The 23714-nt window shown below is 41.7% G+C and overlaps 1 protein-coding gene across 1 annotated transcript in view; it reads right to left on the reverse strand.

Moving 5' to 3' along the window:
- Nucleotides 1–23714, reverse strand: part of EZR (ezrin) — a 54862-nt gene that overhangs the window by 1834 nt on the left and 29314 nt on the right. Inside the window, exons 4-13 of the mRNA XM_074948700.1 lie at nt 17735–17830; nt 15324–15598; nt 14334–14417; nt 13406–13552; nt 9603–9699; nt 4876–5039; nt 3343–3473; nt 2338–2498; nt 1898–1990; nt 280–531 (exon numbers count right to left, since the gene is read on the reverse strand). Of these exons, the coding sequence (XP_074804801.1) occupies nt 280–531; nt 1898–1990; nt 2338–2498; nt 3343–3473; nt 4876–5039; nt 9603–9699; nt 13406–13552; nt 14334–14417; nt 15324–15598; nt 17735–17830 (1500 nt within the window). The remainder of the gene's footprint in view (nt 1–279; nt 532–1897; nt 1991–2337; nt 2499–3342; nt 3474–4875; nt 5040–9602; nt 9700–13405; nt 13553–14333; nt 14418–15323; nt 15599–17734; nt 17831–23714) is intronic.

Here is a 23714-nt window from a genome sequence, read left to right on the forward strand (position 1 = left end):
AACTGGCCATGTGGACCCTGCTGCCATGTACAAACAGTTCTGCAGCGCACAGTACGGTTCCCAGCAGTAGGTCAAAGTGCGCTACGAACTTTTAGTGTGCCGTAGCAGGTCCTCACAGCATGCTGCAGATTTACACCCTGCCTGCTTACACTAAGTTTCCATATAGATGATCCTTTAATATTTTACATACACCATTCTGGAAGAGCTGTGCATTTAAACAGGGCTCAATTTTTAGCAACATTAGATTTAAGTTTTCTCCCAATAATTTTGTTTTCTTACCATCAACTGCTTCTGAACACGCTGATTCTTCACTGCTTCAGTAGTGCGTTTCTCTTCATTGCGATCACCCAAGATGCCTTCACTTGAGAACTCTGCACTGTAGCCTGAATATTCTGTTCCTTCATCAAGCAAGTTATCATGGACATGGTAATTCACTGGCTCATAGACAGGGGCTGGCGGTGGAGGTGGGGCAGTCATTACCAAATGTAGCTCTTCTTTTGTCTTCACTAGGTCATCCTGGGCTTCCTTGGCCTTTAAAAGTGGAAACAAAAAAAATGGGCACAAAAGCAGATGTGAAGTTTATTTAAACCCAGCTCAATGAACACACTGTAGCACCCAAAGGGGAAGGGACAGAAAGAAAGGGATGCGCTAGAGTGGTTGGATATTTGCTAAACCAGAAGACAATGCTTTCAATATACTCTTGTGTGGTGAGATTAAAAAAAAACAAACCAAAATTTGATTAGGATTGTGGATGAGGCCAGTATAATTTCACTAAGCAAGAGTCTTCCTCCGACATATAATGATGCCTGAAGAATTAGTGTTGTAGGGGAATGTGGAATCCATATTTATAACATATTACTTGTCAATTAAAAAGAAGACTGACCAACAGTTTAGTTGGGAAGTCCATACAATGAGAAATGATGTCCCTAAATTGTGGGACTTTAAAGTGGTGTGTAAATTGCAAGAAATTGGGCTTCTTGCTTGCTAAACAGTTCTTCCCTCCTCAGGACTAGCTACGGTCTTGTGGGAAAACTGAACTCAGCTTCCAGCAAACGTAGAAGGGGGACTGTAATACTGTGGCAAGCTTCAATTTTAAAGGTAGCTTGGGGGCGGGGGGGGAGGAAAAACTGTTGCTAAGAGTTTTGGCAGTTTTCACTGAAGTTCTGAAATATCCAGAGTATCCCCAGCCAGTTCTAAAAACTTTTGGATTGCTATCAGATCTCTAATCAGTGTTTGAAAAATGTTAAGAACACACATTTTCCTTTACAAGATAATTATTCATGAACAAAATGCTGCAGGGTTGTTTTCCTAGAGGTGCAAAATAGCAAAGACAAAATAGAAAATCAAAGAATGAGGAAAGGTTTTCCAGATATAGTGTTTAATTTATGTTGGCACATACATATAACTACACACTTAAGGATCTTCCAGATTTGCTCTCACTTCTGCTGCATTCCATTAGGAATACTTCAGTCCCCTGTGTCAAGGCCAAAAGAAGGCACTTTCCAATAGCACAAAGTTATTGGGACCACTACATTAGTGCTGTTACACTTATTTTGTCCGTTTCTCTCTCCTTCATTCAACACTTTCATACAAGAACATGTGTTTCCTAAGATGCCCAAATAACTATAGAGTCATGATCATAATGTAAGACTGCATTTTAAGTTGTTATATAGCTCACTGGTTAGAGGTTTGAGAAGAGTCAGATTTGTTGGAGGAGGGAAATTACATATTGCACTTTGGGTTGGAAGTTAATAGCCACATTCATAAATTCAGCATTTCCCTTAGGACTTTAGTAAAGATTCTCTTTTGTGGTGTTATACAAGGCTAAGCAGATTGATCCAGAGCTTTAAACTTGAATTAGTAAAATGTACCAATTTAGGAAAGCAGAAAAACTCACCCTGTGTTGCCATTCTTCAACCTCGCTCTCTTTACGCTTCCTTGCCTCTTCCAGAAGAGCAATCTTGGCTGTATATTCTGCAAGTTCTGTAGCCTATTGAATAGCAAAGCTAGAATTATATTTGGAGCTTTTTCAATAATGCTTTTCTGAATAAGAAATATGACGCAAATGTTACATGATTTTGTGAATAGATTCCTCCACTGTGATAAAGACTCCATTAAGTTATGGGCAATTTGCACTTATTTGGTATATCATTTGAAAAGTTTCCCAGTCAAAGACTGATTCCATGATTATGCTACTGCAGTGCGTCCTCTGGCCTAATGGATCATTTCCTTGTATCCAAGACTTCATCTAAAAATATGCAGTAGTGAGCCTACATTAACTGAAATATACGACTCAAGGCTTTATATGCTAAGACTCAGAAAGCCTATGGTTCCTACCAACTGTTCCTGGCTCTTCATCTGGTCAACAGTTTGCTTCTCCAGCTCTTCCTTGGCTTGGAGAGCAGCCAAGCGCTCGGCCTCCAGACGTTCAGCTTCCTTCTCTGCTCGCCTCCTCTCCTCCTCAAGCTGCATGGCTTTTTGGATCTGATCTGAGAGCTCTGTAAAGGAAGAGGAAAGCAGTAAGTCAATGGGTTTAACTAACCACTTTACAAAAGGGGTTTTGCACACTGGTGCAAATGCTCATGGGAGCAAGACTAAGAAATACTTCATTCCAGTCTTCTATCCACAAACTCCAACTTGGTTTCTGAACAAGTCTAAATGCAGTTACCTGACACATCATATGTAAGAGGTCCGTAGCTTATGTTTAGGTAATATTCCCTTTACAGAATGTAGGTAACGAGAGTCTAATTGTGGGTTTTACTCCATATTGAGGAAAACATGGCAACTCCAAAGTCTTAGAATACCTATTTATGGAGTAGGACTGGATGTTGCTGCTTCTGGTCCTCCATATTTCTCTACACATTGGAGGTAGGGAAGAGACAGACTCCGATTTCACTGATGTCTTGTTAACGAAGCATCAGGTGTCCTGGCAGGGGAGTTACGTGAGTGACCATTAAAAGCTACTTAAGTGAGAAATGTTTGAGTCAGTCACTGATGGAAGTGGCCATACTACACCTTCCTCGTATGGGAAAGCGAACATTCAGTTTTGAACCTCAGTTCCCAGACAAAAAAATAAAGGTCACTTGACATCTACTTTCTCTATACAATAGCTGGTGATCACTGCACTGAAAAGGAAGGATTTCGCTGTCCCTATATTTATACATGCGCACAGACACACTGGTAGAAGTTTGTTTTGTGCAGCAGATCTAAGTGTCACAATATGGTAGCGTTTAGGATAAGGGCAGCTGTCAAGCCACATCACTGCTTTGCAAAGTAGAAGGGCAAAGCCCAGTGTGGGGGAATCACCCGGACCCTGCCTGCTGACCAGTGCAAGCCCTTTACCTTTCTCAGCCTTCTTGGTCTTTATTTCATACTCTTGCAGTCTCAACATCAGCTCCTCTTTCTCCCTCAACATCTGCTCCTTCTCTTTTTCAATCGTCTCTCTCTTCTTCTTTTCACTTTCTAACTGTTGCCTGTTAGAGAGAAATAACTTAAGTTTAGAACCTAGGAAGGTAGGAATTTGCTTGCTCTACTGAACTGCATCCATGCTGCAGGAGGCCTGGGCATCTCTGTAGAAAGCTCAGTGAAAACCTCTGCTCAGTGTTTAATGGCAGTCAAAAACTATGTTAGGGGGTCCTTGGGGTGGGGACTGTCTTTGTTCTGTGTTTGTACAGCACCTAGCACAATGGGTCCTGGGCCATAACCAGGTCTCTTAGATGCTCTGGGTAATACTACCACTACTACTAAGGAATGGGATAAGTTATATACTTTCCGTCTCTCTTTTCCAAGTCAATGCTACATCCTACCCAAGAGCACTGTGTTGAGTGTTGGACACCCCACTGCAAAAAGAAGGACTCACAGACAGATGCAATGTAGGTGTACCCATTTCAGTCTCAGGACATTAGAGACACCAGGTGGGTGAGGTAATCTCTTTTATTGGCCCAACTTCTATTGGTGAGACACACAAGTTTTCGAGGACCTGAAGAAGAGCTCTGGGTAAGTTCGAAGGCTTGTTTCACCAACAGAAGATGGTCCAATAAGAGAAATTCTCTCTCCTACCATGCCTCTCTAAAAATGATTAGAGGCATGTAAATACTTCCAGACGGAGAACCATTGAGAAGATTGCTCTACACTAAATGGTACCAGAGTTAAACAAAAGACCTGCTAGAAGTAACAATAGCCATAGTCAAATCACATGTTCCTATTTATCATCTCATAATATAAGATGAAAGACAGCAGCAGCAAATTTAAAAACTGACAGAAGGGAACACTTTTCCTACAAGGCAATCAAATGGCAGACCTATCTGCCTCTAGTGACCATTGAGGCCAAGATATAAGCAGAATTCAAGGAAGGGATTAGAAATCCATGTGGATAAGAAGCATACCTACAGTTACATTAGATCACAAAGACTTGAAGGGATATAAATACTCATGCTCCAGGGCAGAAGCCAACAAATGCGGTTAGGAGGAAATTTCTCTATGGGTAGGTTATTCTCTAACTGCCCACTATGTAGTTTCTTGTACTTTCCTCACAAGCATCTGGTACTGACCGCTGTCAGATAGGATACTGGCATGTGGACTTCAGGTCTGAGAGTGTCTGGCAATTCCTATGTTCTTTTGAATTGTTTCTTCTCTCTTTAGTCAATACCCCCTCTGAGTTAGTATCTGGCCCTGAATTCTCCCCTCTGGCTAAGGTGGGATGAGGGCAGTAGTCCTCAGGGTCTGAATGCTTCACCTGCTTTGGTGCAACCCCACCCTATTGGCTCCAGTTCAGCTGTCATCACAACTAAAATGCTTAATCCTGCCAATTTGCTTCCATTCAGGTCACCCACATTTCTCCTGAGCTCTCACCCTCCTCTCTCAAGTTCAGCTCACCTTTCCAGCTGTTTCTGGTGTTTCTCCTCACGGGCCTGAGCTTTCATCTGTTGGACCTCAATGGTGTCCGGCTTCCTGCGGCGCATGTACAGCTCATGGTTGCCCATGCACAGCTGCAGGATCCTCTTGTTAATTCTTAGACGAGGTGCATAAAACACAAAGTCCTACGGAAGAGAGGCAGAACAATGGAACTCAGTCCATGAGGCAGTGGTTTCCTATGGAAGGAGATAAAGCACTTCTAACTTATTGTAGGCAGAGCAATCACATGGCCACTATTCTCCTGCAATCCAAAGACATGCACAGGCATTTATATATTAATAGCAGCTGCATTTTCAATTATGTATTCCCAGTGACTAACAACACTCCCCTAAATACCTTGATTCAAGAGTGGCGGTAGTACAGAAGGGGTTTCCTGAGGTTTGAAACACTTGGAAAGACCATCCACCTAAGCAGCCATGTAACCCACCCACTTCTATTTATTACACAAGACATGACAGTGTGTGGTTACTGTGTTATTCGTTTGTACACAAAGTGGGCAAGGAGGTCTTATGAATGGAAATAAAACCTAAGGAGACCTGAAATGTAATAGTATATGATTAATATTAAAAAATACTGCAGGGATTTACAGTCGTAGGTCAGATCACTGATCCCCCTAATTCAGTGTCTTAGACCCTGCTAGTATCTCTTTCTTCAGTCAAAGATGAAAAATTGTCAGCGCTCTCAGCCAATTGTACCATGAGATACTTTTCAGGGGGTCGCATAGCTACAAACATTACTATGTCACAGAAAGTCTCCAGTACTGGAGAGTCCAACCACAATAGTTGTATCAATATTTGTTGGGAGTCCCAGCAGTGGTATCTCTACATAGGTGCAAAATATAGAACATGGATGAGTGTAGCTACACACTAATGGAACCATCACTTTGACAAATGACTGTCCATAGCCACTTCTGAAGTGGCCACTGAGGGACTGCCACCATCAAGCATTCATGCTGCCCTTCCTCCTAGATGATGGGGGAAAGGAGAGGAGAAACACCTTAATTCCTTCCTCTAGAATGAAGATGGGAGACTCCTCACTCCTTTTGCTACTGAGCCAAAAATAACTTTGGGAGTTTAATAGGAGCAAGATTTCTGCATTCATGACATCTGCATTGTCATCTTTGTCTCTTGGTGACATTTTTAAGAAGATTTGCGCTGTGATCAGTGCTCTAATTGAGGATTAGTGAACTACTCTATCACCCTCCCCAGCTGCCAACACCACATGAGTAATGCTTTGGGTATTGGGTTACATGCAGCACTGATGACCAACAGAGTTAAAGAACAGGGAAAAGTTTCTGAGTTAACAAAAATCGCACAAAATCCAAAATCAACCAACAATCCATTTATTAGAACAAAACTCATTCTCCCTGTAGGTAACAGTTGGACCCTCCAAAAGTAAGTTCTTCAGTAAGGCTATGCCCAAAGCCATAGAATTTTTCATCTGTTACTGGGCCAGATAGCTTTTTAATATGAACAATTATAGATTCAGTAGGGCTTTGAACTCAAGAAACACTGATTATTCAATAAATAAAGCATTGCATTTCTGCTATTACAGAATGCTTTGCATAGGGTGATAAGACAGATCAACAGATAAAATGACAAGTATTTGAATGACAAGTCACCTGAGAAATGGACTAATCCCTTAGAAATACCCTCCTGTGGAGTGCCTCATAGTTCATATGAAACGGAATTTACACAAGAAGAGTCAGAGCTGTGCATTTACAGAGGCTGGGTCTGTGACATCAATGACTGCTGCTCCAAACATTTCAATTACACCTGGAGTTCAGAAGGTATTTTGGACCTATGACTAATAAAACTGGAAGTGACTCTAGAAATAATGAAAAATGCTCCTAACTCCAAATTTAGCGAGAACCTGCTGGCAAGGATAAGTTCTATTCACACAGAAACTCTGAAGGATGCACACCTTGCAGTCAACCAAGGTGGTCTGTTTGGTTTTTCTGACTATTCAGATCACAATGTCTTTGGCATGCCTGATATTGTCTACAGCTGTAAATTATTCATTATGCTTCCACTTATGGCAAACGTTTAAAAAAAGCTGAACAGCTATGTGTATTGTATGCAGGTATGGCCTCCATCTCTAAGCAATGTCTAACTCCAAGAAGGTAAATGCTAAAGTCATGGATGGTAGTCACATTTGTCATCTATAGCCTTGTAAGTAAGGGAAAATGAATTCATGTAAGAACACAGGAGTTTTGCAGTGAACATTATAATCAGAGGCACAGAAGAGCTCAGTCCCACCCTACCCTGGCTTGAGATGAAGATATGCATTCTCACTTGGTATTTTGATACCCCCAGCAAAATCTTCCATCTCTATTCAGTATCCATGGCACATGGACTCAAAGAATCTCCAAAGAACCAAGTAACTCAGGAGTCAGACTCTGCTCCTAGTAAACTTAAAGCCTTGTCAATATAAAGAGAAAAAATGGCAATCCTATTTTTACTTTGGGGATTCTTCAGGTAGGTACCAAGGGCTGGGTTGTTATTTCTGTTGGTTTGTTTTTAACGTTTGTCCTTGGAAGCTCAAAACATGTGTCCAAAAAAAACACAAGACCTCTGCTTCTCTTTTTTGTAGCAAAGTTTGAATACAAGAAGGATCTAGAGCATACAAGGCACTCCAAACTGAATGGAGCAGACATAATAGGTGTTTTCAATAGTAACAGCTTTACTGTATTAGTCTCCTGCAAGTTTCCATTTTAAATGCATTCAGATTTGCAATTGGAGAGTGGGTGGAAAGCTGTGTCCATGAATCACAAACAGGAGATTAACATTTTATACTCAGCGTGAAGTATGGCTGAGATCACAAAGGGGCTTTCCTACTGAGAAGTCCAGCATGAACAAGGAGGTGAACCTTTACAGCGGGGCACCGTTTTGGTGGTTGCCATGAATTACATTATAAAACAAATTTGTTTCTAAGAAAAGGATGGATTTCACACGGACAGTTTTTCAATATTCTGCTGTTCATTATTTAAACAGTTTCTTGAGTCATTTGCTTTTAACTCCAGAGCCACAATTATTTTCTCAAAAAGCCCTACCAAAACCAAACTGACTGTTTCTAAAAGCTGCATTTTCCCCAAGCCTTATGTTAATAGATGAGCTACTGCAAGAGCATGCCCTTTTCTCCTGCTTTTCCAACAGCAGACAGGACTGTCAGAATAAGCCTCACCTATTCCTGTTATTCCATTCTTCATGGTTTGATAACTGATAGCGATATTGGTCAATTCACTACAGTTACCTGGGAAAACGTGCTTATTTTAAATACACAAGTACTATATTTAAAATTACCTCTTTTCAGGTATCCATGTCCTTGTTTCTCCCTACCCTAATAAGTCTAGAAGCTCATTTAAGAGATTCTGTTCCTTTTTTGGAATCAGAATTGCAATGCGAGTTGCCCCCAATCTGTCTCCAAAAAATTGTGAAGTTTCAGAAGTCAAAATATGCAACAATCTAGTGTGTGATGTGCACTTTTGGAGTGACATGCTCCTGAAACCCTCAGTAAGAATGCTATGTATGTTCAGTTTTAGAGAGCATCACAAGAAGCCTTTAATATAAAAACAATTATCCAGCAACTCCAGGTGTTCTGAGAAGAGAGAAGCCCTGGGATAATTTTTTTTTTTTTAAAACGACTCAAAAGTTATTTGTCTATGAAGAGGTAACTTAGACATCACCTTTGGAAGTACCTCAGATATGAGCGTGAGATAGAATTGTAGAGAATATTTTTTTGGTGGGGCAGTGGCGAGTGTTTGGGTAGTGGTATGTGGGGTATAGCAAGACAAGGATGTTTCTATAATTCTGAAGTGCTGTTTTGCACTCCAACCTCCTTAGGGCCATAAGAACAGCCATACTGGGTCAGACCAAAGATCCATCTAGCACAGTAGACTGTCGTCTTCTGACAGCAGCCAGTGCCAGATGATACTTCAGAGGGAATGAACAGAACAGGGCAGTTAGAATGATCCATCCCATTGTCCAGTCCCAGCTTCTGGCAGTCAACAGTTTAGGGACAGAGTATGGCGTTGCACCCCTGACCAACTTGGCTAATAGCCATTGATGGACCTAGCCTCCATGAATTTATCTAATTCTTTTTTGAACCCAGTTATACTTTTAGACTTCATAACATCCCCTGGCAACAAGTTCCACAGGTTGATTGTGCATTGTGTGAAAAAGTACTTCCTTATGTTAGTTTTAAACCAGTGGCCTATTAATGCGATGGGGTGACCCCTGGTTCTTGTGTTTCATGAAGGGTAAAACACACCTCCCTATTTACCTGCTCCACACCATTTATGATTTTTATAGACCTTTATCATATTCACCCTTAGTCATCTCTTTTCTAAGATGAACAGTTCCGTCAGCCACTGCGTGGGTACTCCCTGGGGCCAGTGCTGCCTAGAGCTGCCCGAGCAGCTGGCACTAGGGTCAGCCGCACTGGCTGCTGCAGAAGTCACGGAGGTCGTAGAAAGTCATGGAATCTGTGACTTCCACAACTTCTGTGACAGAACTGCAGCCTTAGTTATAGGAAGAAATATTTGATGACTACTCCGTAGTAGTATATACTGTTTCTGATGCAATGAGAGTTTTTATAAGGAGTACTAGAACTGTATTTTGTGGCGTGGAGATGAAAAGTATTTAACAATCTAAACTTGATATGCAAGAGTTCATTCTAAATGTACTTACAGGTGCCTTCTTGTCAATAGGTTTTATAACAAACTTTTTGTCATTGAAAGAGATGTTTCTGATTTCACTCCAGGGGAAGCCAATCTTTGGGGTCAATCTGAAAACAAAGACAGGTTTTAAAAGAAGCCAAGTTGTTTTTGTTTGTAACAACAAGATGTGTGGTTAATTGATCTTCTTTCCAGAATTTGAAACAATGTGCCATTACTTCACTCCTCTGTGGGGGGGGGGGGGGGCGGGCCTGAGCCACATGCTCTAAAACAGACTAGACAACTTGAAATACTAAATAAAACTGAGAAAAACATTTTCTTCTGCCTACAGGAAGATATGTCCCTCAACATCCCTTATTGAACTCAGCGGCTCTCCCTTTCCTAATTCAATGTAACCAACCTAGTGACATTGTGGCCATTAAATGCAAGAGTGTGTGCGCTTGAATTTCAGAAGTGCTCAGTCCCCACAGCTCCATTTGACTACTGCAAGATCTGTTACATTCTCAGCACTTTTGAATGTCAGGCCCCTTTTTTTAAGGTATCTAACTATGGATTTAGGAGCCTTAATTCAGGCACCAGTTTTTGAAAATCTTGGCTTTAAAAAAAAAAAAAAAACAAAAAAAAAACCCCACAATACCTTTTTTTTTTTTCTTGCACTGAAGTATATAGGGCCCTTCCAAAACTATTAACAAACACTGTCTGGAATGATACAGACTCCGAAGTTTACATCTATTTTCTGACTAATAAAATATACAATGGAACATATTTTTGTCTTTTAAGGCCCATGTTCTGCAATCCCTATTCAGGACAGCACTTAAGCATGCTATGGATTTAGGCCCCAGAAAATCTTCTTTAAGAATATGATCATGGGACTCAGCCACTTGCTTATTAGAGACAGTTAAGGGAAGCAGACACCTCTTTTATATTTCTTCCCCCCCACACAGATTATTGGTGAGACTGGAGACAAAGAGATGTTTTGTTCTTGCATGAAACCTGCACAAGGGACTTTGCCCAAAAGTCATACAGCAGAACTTTAAACCATGGGCTCTCTCATATGCTAAACAGTCCTATCCAGTTCTTTGCTACTGGAAAACATACCTGCAGTTAAAGCACAAACTGGTAGGCTAAAAGTCTATTTTAAAACAAACAAGAATTCCTCTCAATAATACAAAGACCTCAGATTATTAAAACAAAAAAATTACAAGTCCATATCTTAACTTTTCACTATTTATGCCAACTACTTTTTGAATTTCTGAGCTTGGAAAAATAAGAGATAAATCAAAAGAGAAATTACTAAGTCAATTGTTTTCTAGTCCATTTCATTTTTAGGTTCTCATATACCTGCCCAATACTGCAGCATCTGTGTTCAGACACTGTTGGGGCACGTGCAGTTATTTTTTAAAAACCAGTTTTCATTAGTCTTTAAAAAAGTTATTTTTGCAGTCTAAATTTTGAGCCAAAATCTGCTCAGACAGCATCCCTTTACAAGAAAGGGCCAGTGTAAAATTCTCCTTACCTAGATGAAGTGACAAGCACGAATTTAATTTCTCTGTTTCAGTTAAAACATAGAATAGGCAGATTCCATCTTGATAATTTAATGAAGCAAAGTGGAAGTGAAGACATTAAGCTTGCAGAATTCCAGTGCTTGCTCACAAAGAACAGCGGATTCTTACAAGTTCTATAGCACACTGCATTGGGGGGGGGGGGGGGGGAGCTGTGCGTCCAGTAATCCATCATTAAGATGGCAAACAGTTTCAATGACAAAGGAATTTCTAACAAACATTTAATAACCTCTTTAGTGTACTAGAAATATTTAATGTTTTAACAACTCCAGGTTATTACTTCTAATAACTGGAGTTTCTTCAAGATTATAAGCACTATACATAGGGAAGGGAAGGGAAGGAAAAGAGGCCCAGAGAAACAAGAGCTTGCAACTTAAGGCAAATTTGTCCAAGCCTTGTATCAAATGGTGGAAGCTACCTACCATTTAAACCCAGGATTGTAGAAACACTGGGCCCAAGCCTTCTTCCCAGCACCAGCCTTTAAACCAGTGCAAAAGTAAAATGAACACCTATTAAAATTTAGCATTTCTTAACCTTTATTCTGTGTACCTGTACGTCTGTACACACAGAGTAATTTGCTTGCCTAGGTTTTAATTTGGCAATAACTGCTCCTGTCTCCTCCATATTAAATAAAATAAGAAATCTAACACCAGCATGTAGTATACAGTATACTTGAGGTGGCACGGATACCTTGTTGAATAAATTCCAGATGTAGTACGTTATAATGAGAGTCTTCTCTCTCCCCCACCCCACATATTAAATACTGTAGTAGAAATCAAGTTTGGGGGGACTGGTCTTCACCCTTAAATATAGGCACCGACATAGCATAGACTCCTGTATTTAATAAGTAGTAATATCTTACTCAACAGTAAACAAAACATTTGCAAAATTTTCCCCAACCTCCCCCATCCCAATCCCAAAGCTCTGCCGGTGCCTCCAGTCCTGATTTACGTACACCGTTTTTCCTAGTCCTGACATTATCTGCTCAGAAGATCCAATTGCATAGTAGCAAAAAAGCTGAATAAAATAATGTGACAAAATAATTTTGTTTTGTAAGTTTTTCTACATAATTCTCTTTCAGAGGTCAAGGCTACATATTGCCTGGTTATGCAGCTCGAAAAACCTGTTTGTGTGACCATGGTTACACAGCGAAACCAGTCATTCAAGAAATAAAGAAAGGTAGTTTCACTCATGTAATATCTCATGTGACACTCCTTGTTTTCTGGGTGATGGCACACATTAACACAGCAAAGAGAAATGCGTTCTTTTCCTCTGCAGTCCTAACAGGAACCTCAAACAGTTCCCATTAATGCTACATCTCAACTGTCATTTTAGACCCAGACTTACTCTCCATCCCCTACGGTCCTGTTGCAACCCTACTATTATTAGGACTTACAATTTATATTAGAAATTCAGAGAAATGAATCCAGGACTAAGAGCCTAAGTCATTGACACAGAATCCTTCATTTCAAACTTCCTCTTATTTCACCTTGCCGCACTTTGGGCCTGTGCTTCATTTTTTAGAATCCAGCAAAATGAGACACACACAAAGAGGACCCATTTCCTTTTAAACTTTATTCTTCTTTAATCTTCAGTCTACTTCTTCCTGCTTCTCAGACTTCTTTCCCCCTCTCATACTCCATTATTAGTGAGCCCACAACTACTGAAAGGATCAGTTGCAACTACGGACACACTAAAGGAATTTACTCTAATTAGCTCTTACATTATTGGCAACTGTGTTTAGCACTCATCCCTGAAAAAGGCAGTTCCTGGGAGTGCATAATGAGAATCTGGTCTATAGATTCTTACGCTGCAACCACTGTGATGGTGTGGTGTCTGATCACCTAACTTTGGACAACACTGATATTTCCCTAAAATAATTCTTTAGGGCCTGATTTTACAGCCGTGTATGGAAATGGAAGTTAACAATCTTGGCAGTTTAGTTCTGTGATTTCATGCACTACATTTAAAGAGATGTTATAGACATAATTTCAAGTTTCGGACATGCTGGTGCATAGCCTAAGAAGAAAGCAGTCACATTGTGAGGGAAGGAAGAGGCAAGTCAGGATTCACGTAAAGCACAAGCCTTGCCCTGCTTCCCAACACAAACTTTACCCCAGGGCTATCCAAACTCAGGTGACATTCACCAAGCAAGCACTAATTTTACTAATTTAAAGTTCTTTGGGCTCCAGCACCAGCCCGTTGTCCTTTGGAGGGATCAGGCATGTGCGCGCACGCGCGCACACACACTTACTTATCATCCTTCTCATAAATATTCAGGCCCAGTGCATCTACTCCCAGCCACAAGTCCGTTCCTTTCTTATTCTTGATTTCAAAGTAGTTGATCCCATACATCTCCAAGTCTTGGGCAATCTTTAGATATTCCAGCATTGCATTCTCTCTGGTTGAGGTGGGGGGGGGGGAGAAAAGGGGGAGGAGGGGAGAGAAATACAAATATATACATAAGATAACCAACTCCTTAGAAATTACAAGCCAAAGCTAGTGGAAGAAACATCTGTGCAAGTGGGAAAACAAGAGGAGTCGCTTCTGGGACAAACAAACAGTTTGCACTTAACTCCAGTTCTGATGCTTGGGCTCAGGAGAAGTCCTGAATGTGTTTTAGTTTATTATTGAACAGAATAAAATATTCCTGTTTAGTTAAATCCTAAATCATGACTTCTCAGTAAGAGATGGTTAGTAGCATTCATCTGTCATTATGTGGGGTAGGGGACAACCAACCAACATGTGGACAATGGAAAAATGTAAACCCGACTTTCCATTCTACAAGCCTAATTGTATTTTGTTTTAAAGGGACTTTCAAGAAGCTTTCAAAATGAATGTTTCAGAAGGTTGTATACATTCACTGAGGTCTTCTCTGTGTGTGCCAGCATTCACGTCATCTTAACTTTTATGAACATCAGAGTAGTCAATGCCGACCTACAGGTTTGTTAATTGGACTGGAAATGCATTGTGCTTGGCTGCAGTACACTTTATAAAACTGGGTTTCCAATTCTACTGAATTTTCACATTATTCCATGCTGGACTGGAAAATAATAGTCCAGCTATTTCCAGGGCCAATTACTTTGAGATCCCACTTTAAAAATACATAATAAAACTGCGTGCTTAAGGAGATTAACAGAACAAATCAAGATGACCTAGATAAGCCCAACAGAGGTACTCACTTGAGCATTCCACCATGTTCAGCATGCCAGACCTGAATCCGGTCTTCCCACTGCTCTCTGGAAAGTTTGTGCTGGTCCATTACTCTGATACATGGAAGGAAGTTAGAAGCATTAGGTTACTTGTTCTGCGTCATACAGTTGCAATATTTAACTTTGCTATGCATTTATATTTATGTCACACTTTGTCCCCTCTCTTGAGACCTGGAGATAAAGCTGTTTTAAAGATTATTGCTGTAGCATTTCTGAACAAAACTGGTATCCCTCTACAGGAAGTGCAGATGTGTGCTGCTGAAATTAACCTCACTAAAAGCCTAAATGCCCCCCACCCCTCAGCCAAGAACAAACACCTTTGGGAGAAGGACTAGTTCATGAAGTGGAACATAGATAATTCCCCATCTCTCCCCAGCAAGAACCCCTGGCTGTCATTGACCAAGGCCACAGTCTCATTCCACAAGGGCATGAAGGTAGAACACATGACCCCTTGACCAAGTGGAACAGTTTATGGAAAGAAAAATGCACACCACTGAGACAGTTGGAGGAATGAGCTAAAAAGAGAAGTTCATTTTTGCAGCTGGATGTCCGGCACAGGGAGTGTGTGTCATTGGGATAATTTGATTTTAAAAATTAATGATGTGCAAAAAGAACTTCTCCAGGTCCAGGGATATTCATAAAGGCAATCTGCTGTTCCCCAGTCAAAACGTTCCTGCTGACAGTTGCTAGTGATTAGACCTGGGGGTGGGAGGGAATCCAAACTCTGACTGAAAGAAGTGAAAATATTCCCTTATTTATTTTCTGATGAAAGGAAGTATTGAATAGTGCCCTCCAGTCATGCACATGCAGCCTGGATGGAACAGAGGACAATGAGATGCAAAGGCTTTAACTTTTGAAGAGTCATGCCTTCCGATCATACCATTTTTGGGGGGAGTTCAAATAGCTGGAATACACTGGAAGACTCAAGGCAGTTTTACCCTTTTATTTTAAAGCACTCACCGTTGAGGGATCAGGCGTTCAGAACTGAGGTACCCAGACTTGTGTAATTCTTTATTGTAGTCTCCAAATTTGGCTTGCACAGCATAGGAGCCAAGAAGAACTGCTGTTTCAGGTGGGCAGTAGATCTCATCGCTGAGGATCCCTTCCTTCACTTGCAGGAAGAACAGCTTCTGGGTGATGTCCTGGATCAACTCCTCAGGCACATCTTCAGGGAAGAACTTGGCACGGAATTTGAACTGGAGGGGATTTTCCTTTCTGACTTCCTGAGCAGAGACCTGAGACAAAACGAACACACAGACCCAAAAACTGAGCATATGGCTAACTGATAATAGGAGGGGTTTCTTTCACAAAGAAAAGGGTTTTGACGGTGTTCTCGTACAGGTTTACAGACCAGATTACTTCAGGAATTTACTGTCAATATGGCCCCAACTCTTCAACAAACTCCTGCACCAGCATGGGATCCCTTTCAAATCGATGGGCACCTGTGTAAGTGCCAGGGTCCACCCATGAGGCATTCATTGTAGGATCACTCCTACAATAGCACAAAATTTAACACACAGCTAATTCAAAAAGCAGCCTGTTTAGTTACAAGAAAAAGGCAAAGATAGTATCCTTCTTACATTCCCTAGCAACTCCTTTCACTCAATCAGGGATCTCAAACTTAAAGCCACCACGAGGGCCAGATGAGGACTAGTACATTGGCCTGAGGGCCGCATCACTGACACCTTTTAATATAAAGATACAAAAGCCCCCCGCTCTGTCCACGCCCCCACTCCATCCCTTCCATGAGGTCCCACCCCTGCTCCACCTCTTCCCACCCTGTCCCCAAAGTCCCCACCCCAACTCTGCTCCCTCCCTGCCCCTATTCCAACCCCTTCCCCAAATCCCTGCCCCGCCTCTTCTCCACCTCCTCCCCTGAGCATGTGGCTCCCCACTCCTCCCCCTCCCTCCTAGAAAGCGCTAAGTGCTGCCAAACAGCTGTTTGGAGGCAGGAAGCGCCAGGAGGTAGGCAGAGGAGCGGGGACACAGCGTGCTGGCGGGGAGGGAGGGTGGTGGTCGAGGGGAGCTTGGTGAGCCGCAGCAAATAACTCCACAGGCCACATGTTTGAGACCCCTGCACTAGATAGTGGGGGCAAATTGATACTACTTCAAAGGGGTACATGTGCCTCAGACTGAGCTATACTCCATGCCAGATGGTTTTGTTAGGGGAGACTAGAAGGAAAATGAAGATTTGTTTGCATTTTAAGCAACAAACAGAAGACCACCCCAAACTACGGTTCATGGAATGCCCGTGGTTCCATGTGCTCACTCCACTGCTTCACAGAGTACTCTCTCCCCCTCCTTACTCCCAGCTGCTAAACAGCATGAAAAGTATTTAATGCTCTTTATGCATCTTATGTGGCAAAATACTCAAAAAAAATTTGCTGTCATTTCCATAAATTTGTCACGACTGAGAAGTGCAGTCGTCTGACCTAGCGGAGAACCCAGTTGCATGGCCAACTTCCTGTTCCTGTAATGGGTTTATATAGAAGCTGTGAACCAATCAGGACCCCAGGCATTCTGTCAGCATCCAGGACCGGAGTCCTCTGTTAGGGTTCAGCTTCTACTCCAGCAACAGTTAGCCGGTCCCTAGGTGGCAGGTTGGAACTTACTAGCTCTTAAGAGTCCAGTGGGCCAGGGTTTAAGACCTGAAGTCCCTGATAATACGGGAGCAGAGGACTTCCACAATACACTCTGTATATTCAGGAACACAGGAATAGAAGAACTGCCATACTGGGTCAGACCAGTGATCTGTCCAGTTCCTTGTCTGACAGTGACCAGTACCAGACACCTCAGAGAAAGGTACAAGAAACTTTACAATTGGCGGATTTGGAATAATCTGTCTGCTCACCAAGGGCTCATCTTAACCCCGAAAACATCTGAAGCCACTGAATGAAGAGTACATTAATTATAGCATAACACTTTTAAAATCTAGAAATGAACCATCTATTCTAATGAGCCTCGCAACTAATTCTGTGCCAGCATGGAAGATTAAGCACCATAAATTAACAGGTTCCACTCAGAGAAATAAAAATAGCTGCTTATTTTGTGGATAGCCCTGACGTGCTGGGGCTAGACTCAAGGAACATCCTGATAAAGTGATTGCAAACAACCCTATCACATTTATACACCAGACTGCCAATATGCATGTGCAAGAATGGGAATGACCCTCCGGTTTGCCAGACCATTGTTCACAGGATTCCTGCCACCCTAAGTCAGCTGGTTCTCTTTAAAAAAAAAAGTCACAAACATGGAGTTGTAAGGAATTAACAACAGCATGTACAGGACAGACATCAGCAATTGCTATCACAGCATGACTCTTACACCAAAAGTTAGCCTAATTTCAATAGTTAACCCAAAATCTCAATTACCTTTTTCTCAAGTTTCAGCCAAGTCGGAAATCCTTTGTTGTCCACATACTGAAGACCAAAGTACCATACTTCACGCAAGCCTATTGTCTTAACCACCTGAAACAAAATAATAAGAGAGTTAATATACCTGTAAAATGTTATTTGGACTATCAGCTGAACCCTCCCCCCAACCCACACACCCACCACCCACATCTAATTAATGATTTAACAGGCCTCCCTTCTTCCCATCCACCCAAGGCTTTCAGCTTCAGGACCTCCAGCTGCAGCCCCTACCTGAGGAGCTAGTCTATCCAAGAATCTGATCTCCCAGACAGGGAAGAAAAAAGAAGCCTAGAAAACAGGAGGTAATGGAGCATTAGCTGCGTATTTCACCTCCCAAAAAGGAGGGTGAGAAATGACAGATGGAAGGCCTACCATCTGTGCATACATATCAGTGGTGACTGATGGATTTTTCCTTCATGATACTACTCAAGCAGAATTGCTTGGTATAAGGCACTTCGAAAGATGTGTTGGTTGGAAGAAGGGAAAGGGGAGTTCACAATTGTATCTGGAGCCAGTGGATACCATTATTTTTAAGAATCAAAATGATGAAATTATAAAAGCCCCTCTCCAAGGTTTCATCTTCACTGCAAAAAAAAAAAAAAAAAAAAAAAAAAAAAAAAAAAAAAAAGGTACATTTTTACCATGGGAAATTAACCCACTAAAATCCTTGTGGAGACAAGGCATGAGCAGTTTTTCTGTGAGGCAGCTAGGTGAGGTCAGCCCTATACCTCTGCCTGCAGTTGAGATCACTGTAAACACTAAGTGCCTCATATCCACTAGGATTTTAGGACTTGTCTACATATAGGGTAGTTCTTGAGTAACTCCATGTGTGGACACTTATCAGGAATAAGAACACCTGGTTCCAGTGGGTTAAGCTAAACAGCAATGAGAACAAGGTACTTTTATTCCACATAAGGGTCCGTACATGGAGTTACTCAGGAACAACCCCACGTCTAGACAAGCCATTGCAGTGGAACAGCTAACAAGTGTTATCCCACAGTAGCGCACACACCCCTCTTTTGGCAGCAAAGCACGTTTAAATGTAAACGCAGATACAGTACTTAGCACAAACTAGAAGCACCTCTAGGTACTTCTATTACAGTAGCATCTAGAAGTACCACTCCCATTGTGTTAGACAGCTGCAAACTTTCAAGTAGTCCCTTCCCTGAAGATTTTACAATCTAAACAGACAGATGGCATGAGGGTAAAAAGGCTCAAAGATGTGAAGGTATTCATCTAAAGGCTGCACAGCCAGTGGCAGAGCTAGCGCAAGAAACTAGGTCTCCTGACTCCCTGGCCAGAACCCTATCCACTCATTCTCATACTGTGTGGTCTGTTTGCTTGAGGGACTATGTGCTGAGCCTAGTCACCTGCTAGGCAAGGCTGAGAGCTTCTTAACGAGGCTTTGATCCCTAAGGCCTTTAGCACCCCTCAACCCTTAACCAGGGGGCGGGGCTACTCAAGAAGACCAGGGCTTTAAAAAGCCTGATCCTAAGCAACCAGAGGAGCTAGCGAACAGAAGCAGCTAATGGGAGTTCTGTGAGAGTATAAGGAAGATACACTTAACATTCTTTAACTTACAGCCAAACACCCCCTGTTAAAAACAAAACAGCAACAAAGGAATGAGCTTCAGGAGTAAAAAGAGAATGCAGGAAGAAGTCCAGCAACAGAGTGGGGCTATCCAGTTTATTGCACCCAGTGCAGCATATATGATTATCTGCCCTATGGGCAGGTGACGTATGTGTGCATTCGATGCAAGGAGCTCCTGGCCCCCAGAGACCATGTACGGGTTTTGGAGACCAGAGTGGCTGAACTGGAGGAGCTCAGGGAGACAGAAAGGTACATAGATGAGACTTTCCGGGACACAGTAGAATGGTTCCACCCTTGGTCTGACAGCCTCTGTGCTGTTGAGGAGGATGAAAGTCTCAGGGAAGGAAAACATCCAACTGAAACAGAGGGAAACAAAACCATAGTTGGGACCCTCCTTCCAGATGATGTTGTGATGTATCCTCCGTGTGAGAGGTTCTCTCCGGGGCAGGGAACTCCAGTTATTGGGAAGAGACAGGCAACAGTTACGGCGATTCGATCATTAGAAACATAAATAGCATGGTTTGCTATGACCGGGAGAACCACATGGTGACTTCTCCGCCTGGTGCGAAGGTTGCGGATCTCTCAAGACATCTAGATAGACTTATGTGTAATATTGGGGAGGAGCCAGTGGTTGTGGTACATGTAGGTACCAATGACATAGGGAAGGATAGGAGAGTGGTCCTGTAGGCCAAATTTAGGATGCTAGGTAAGAGATTCGAGTCCAGGACCTCCATGGTAGTATTCTCTGAAATGCTTCCAGTTCTACGTGCAGGGCTACTTGGACAGGCAGAACTGCAGGGTCTCAATGCATGGATGAGTCTATGGTGTAGGGAGGAGAGGTTTCGATATATTAGAAACTGGGGAAACTTCTGGGAGAGGGGGAACCTGTACAGGAAGGATAGGCTCCACCTAAACCAAAACGGAACCCGATTGCTGGCACTTAAAATTAAAAAGGTCACAGAACAGTTTTTCAACTAAGGGCTGGGGGAAAGCTGACAGATGCGGAGGAGCACGTGGCTCGGAGAGAGACATCCCTATGGGGAGGATCTATAAATGGAGATTCCCTGTGTCCTAATGAGAAGAGGATAGAAGTGGATAAAATACAGGTAGGATTTGATGAGAAACAGTCAAAAGAAAAATGGCAGACAGCTAAAAAGTGTCAAATTTTTAAAGTGCTTATATACAAATGCTAGAAGTCTAAATAATAAGATGGGTGAACTAGAGTGCCTCATATTAATTTAAATTAGGATATTGATTTAATAGGCTTCACAGAAACTTGGTGGAATGAGGCTAATCAATGGGACACAGTAATACCAGGGTACAAAATATATCTGAAGGACAGAACAGGTCCTGCTGGTGGAGGAGTGGCACTATGTGTTAAAGTGCAGAATCAAATGAAGTAAAAATCTTAAGTGAACCAAACTGTACCATAGAATCTCTATGGATAGTAATTCCATACTCAGACAATAAGAATATAGCAGTAGGGACATACTACCGACCACCTGACCAGGATGGTGATAGTGACTGTGAAATGCTCAGGGACATTCGAGAGGTTATAAAAATAAAAAACTCAATAATAATGGGGGCTTTCAACTATCCCCATATTGACTGGGTACATGTCACCTTAGGATGGAATGCAGAAATAAAGTTTCTTGACACCTTAAATGACTGCTTCTTGGAGCAGCTAGTCCTGGAACCCAAAAGAGGAGAGGCAATTCTTGATTTAGTCCTAAATGGATCACAGGATCTGGTCTAAGAGGTGAATATAACTGGACCATTTGGTAACAGTGACCACAATACAATTAAATTTAACATCCCCGTTGCAGGGAAACCACCACACCAGCCCAACACAGTAGCATTTAATTTCAGAAAGGGAGACTACACAAAAATGAGGTAGCTAGTGAAACAGAAATTTAAAAAGGTACAGTGCCAAAAGCTCACACTGAAATGAGAAGATCTTATTTAATTTCCCTCAGGAATTTGTTCTATATTGAGGTAAATGCTGAGAGGGCTAGGGAGGTCCACGTGTCTATGGAGAATGTATGTGGACATAATCCAAAGCAGACACACATATTTTTAAAGTCTCATTTATCCCATCATGATATTCTGTTCCAGCAACTCTTCCCATCTCTCATCAAACAATTAAAAAGAACAAGAGTTGGGGATCAGTTCCGCATCAGAAACCAGTTAGCTCTGGGGGCTGCAGGTGAACAGCAATACTCGACTATATCTAATTGAAAAGCTGCATTGAGAGAGTGTTGGGTTTTTATGTTTTGAAGGGATGAGATTGAAACGTAAACTGATCTTCATTTTAAAACTCCCACACCTGAATCGTTTCTGGTTGCTGAGGCACTCTGCTGTGTGACAATAGCTGCTATTCAGAATAAAGCTATAGTCTACCCAACATCTTGCCATAGTCCATGCAGAAGTTGGCTCCCAAGGACTCCCCAACAGTGCAATGTAAAGGGCAATTGTAACAAGGTAATGACTAGAAGCAGGCTTTCTATATGAATTAAGAAAAGGAAAGTCTTCTTGATTAAAAAACCCCCAACCTATAAACTACCGTAAAGGGATAACATCCACTTAAAAACTTCAGACTATGTGCGTGTGGTGGTGGGCTTATCTTCTGCTATTGCAAGTGACACCTAAGATTAGAGAGAAATAATTTTCCTGCTCTTTCATTTTGTTCACTTTGCATTAGGTGTGTAGAAACAGTGAAACTGACTAGGAACGTAAGACTTGCCAGACCCAGGATCCATCTAGTTCAGTATCCGGTCTCCAGTAGGGTCCCGCAACAGATGCCTTAGGGGAAGGGGCAAGAAACCCCACATTAGGCAGATGTGTGATAATCTGCCCCCTCCCCGCAGTTGTCCTAACCCCTAATAATTAGATTGGCTTAAATCCTGAAGCATGAGATTTAATATCACTACTCAGTCAGTCCATTATTTGTGTGGGCCTTTGCCCAGCAATGGGAGACTTTAAAAGGAAAGGTGACTGTGAACCCAATTTTCATTACTAAAGTACCAGTTTATTTCCAATTTAAGGTCACAATCTGGCAGCGAATTTTTTCATGTGTGTTTTAGGGAGCGTTTTGATTAAAGAGCACTTCTAGTCTGGCAAAAGCCACCACTTAATTGAACACATCTAACTTGGGCTGCAGAACCCTCACTGCTGGTGATGTGAAAGTATGAAAGGAATCAGATAGACTATCATATCATAGTTTGAGTTTTCAGGGCTGGCAGTCGGAAGGTGTCTTTCTTTTGGGAGGCAGCACACTTTATCTAGAAATCCACAGAGGATTGATTTTCTCCCCGCCCCCATGTTTAGAATCACTATCTGGAGCAGAATTGGACTTTCAGTAGTCTTCTGCCGAAAGGAGCCACAATGTATGCTATTCTCTCAAGTTATGCTTTCTGTATAAGTGTTTGTAAATACACCCATGTTCTAGAAGAGAAACAGATGTAGACCACTGTTTCCTTTTTGGTAAACGTCCTACTTAGAATGTTTAACAATATCAACATTCTAACAATGGTAAACTTACAGATTTCAAAAGACTAGGGAAAATATCCCATCCCTCAAACTAGAATGTAGAGCACTGGAAGTATAACATCAAGTATTCATCTTAAATTGGCCTAATTCATTACCCCAGTAGCCTATTTTCAGGCTTTTGAACATCAGTTGGTTTTCTGCTTGCAGTAATGCGAAGGGCTTGTCTATATGGGGGAACTGATAGACTAAGCTATCGCAAAACAGTTATTCCACTATTCCAAACAACTTCCCTATGTAGACAAGCCCAAACAAGCCTGTAAATCTAAGTGTACTTGAAAGCAGCAGAGTAAGATTGAAATCTGCATGAGCAGGCTCTAATACATGTAGTTCAAGCTCTGAAAACAGAATTTGCTAGTAATCCACAAACTTACTGTGTGTATAGCAGACCTCTCAACCTTTATTTAATTAGAAACTACTTCACTGGCTTGTGTGAAGATTTTTTTTTTTTAAATGATAAAATAGTTAAGCCTATGAATGTTCCAACCCCTTTCCTTTTAGATCAGGCTCATATTCAGAGTCTTCATTCTTTTCCCACAGTACAAGGTGTTTCACAATCCTGGATTCCTACAATCTTTCAAAAACAGCCACTAGTTTCTGCATGGTAACTTATGGGTAATGGAATGGGATCAAGTTTCTGGCACACACTCTTCCTTTAAACCGCTTCTGAGAATACACTTGGGAAAGCAACCCCTACTTTGAGAGCTTCTGGCTTAATTAACAAACAATTTTTGTGATTAAACTTAAGATCTTTAGTCCAGTTTGTGTCATTCTGTTTGTACATTCACACTGATCAAATATC

The sequence above is a fragment of the Natator depressus genome, chromosome 3 (genome assembly GCF_965152275.1).
Source record: "Natator depressus isolate rNatDep1 chromosome 3, rNatDep2.hap1, whole genome shotgun sequence".
Taxonomy (NCBI): domain Eukaryota; kingdom Metazoa; phylum Chordata; order Testudines; family Cheloniidae; genus Natator; species Natator depressus.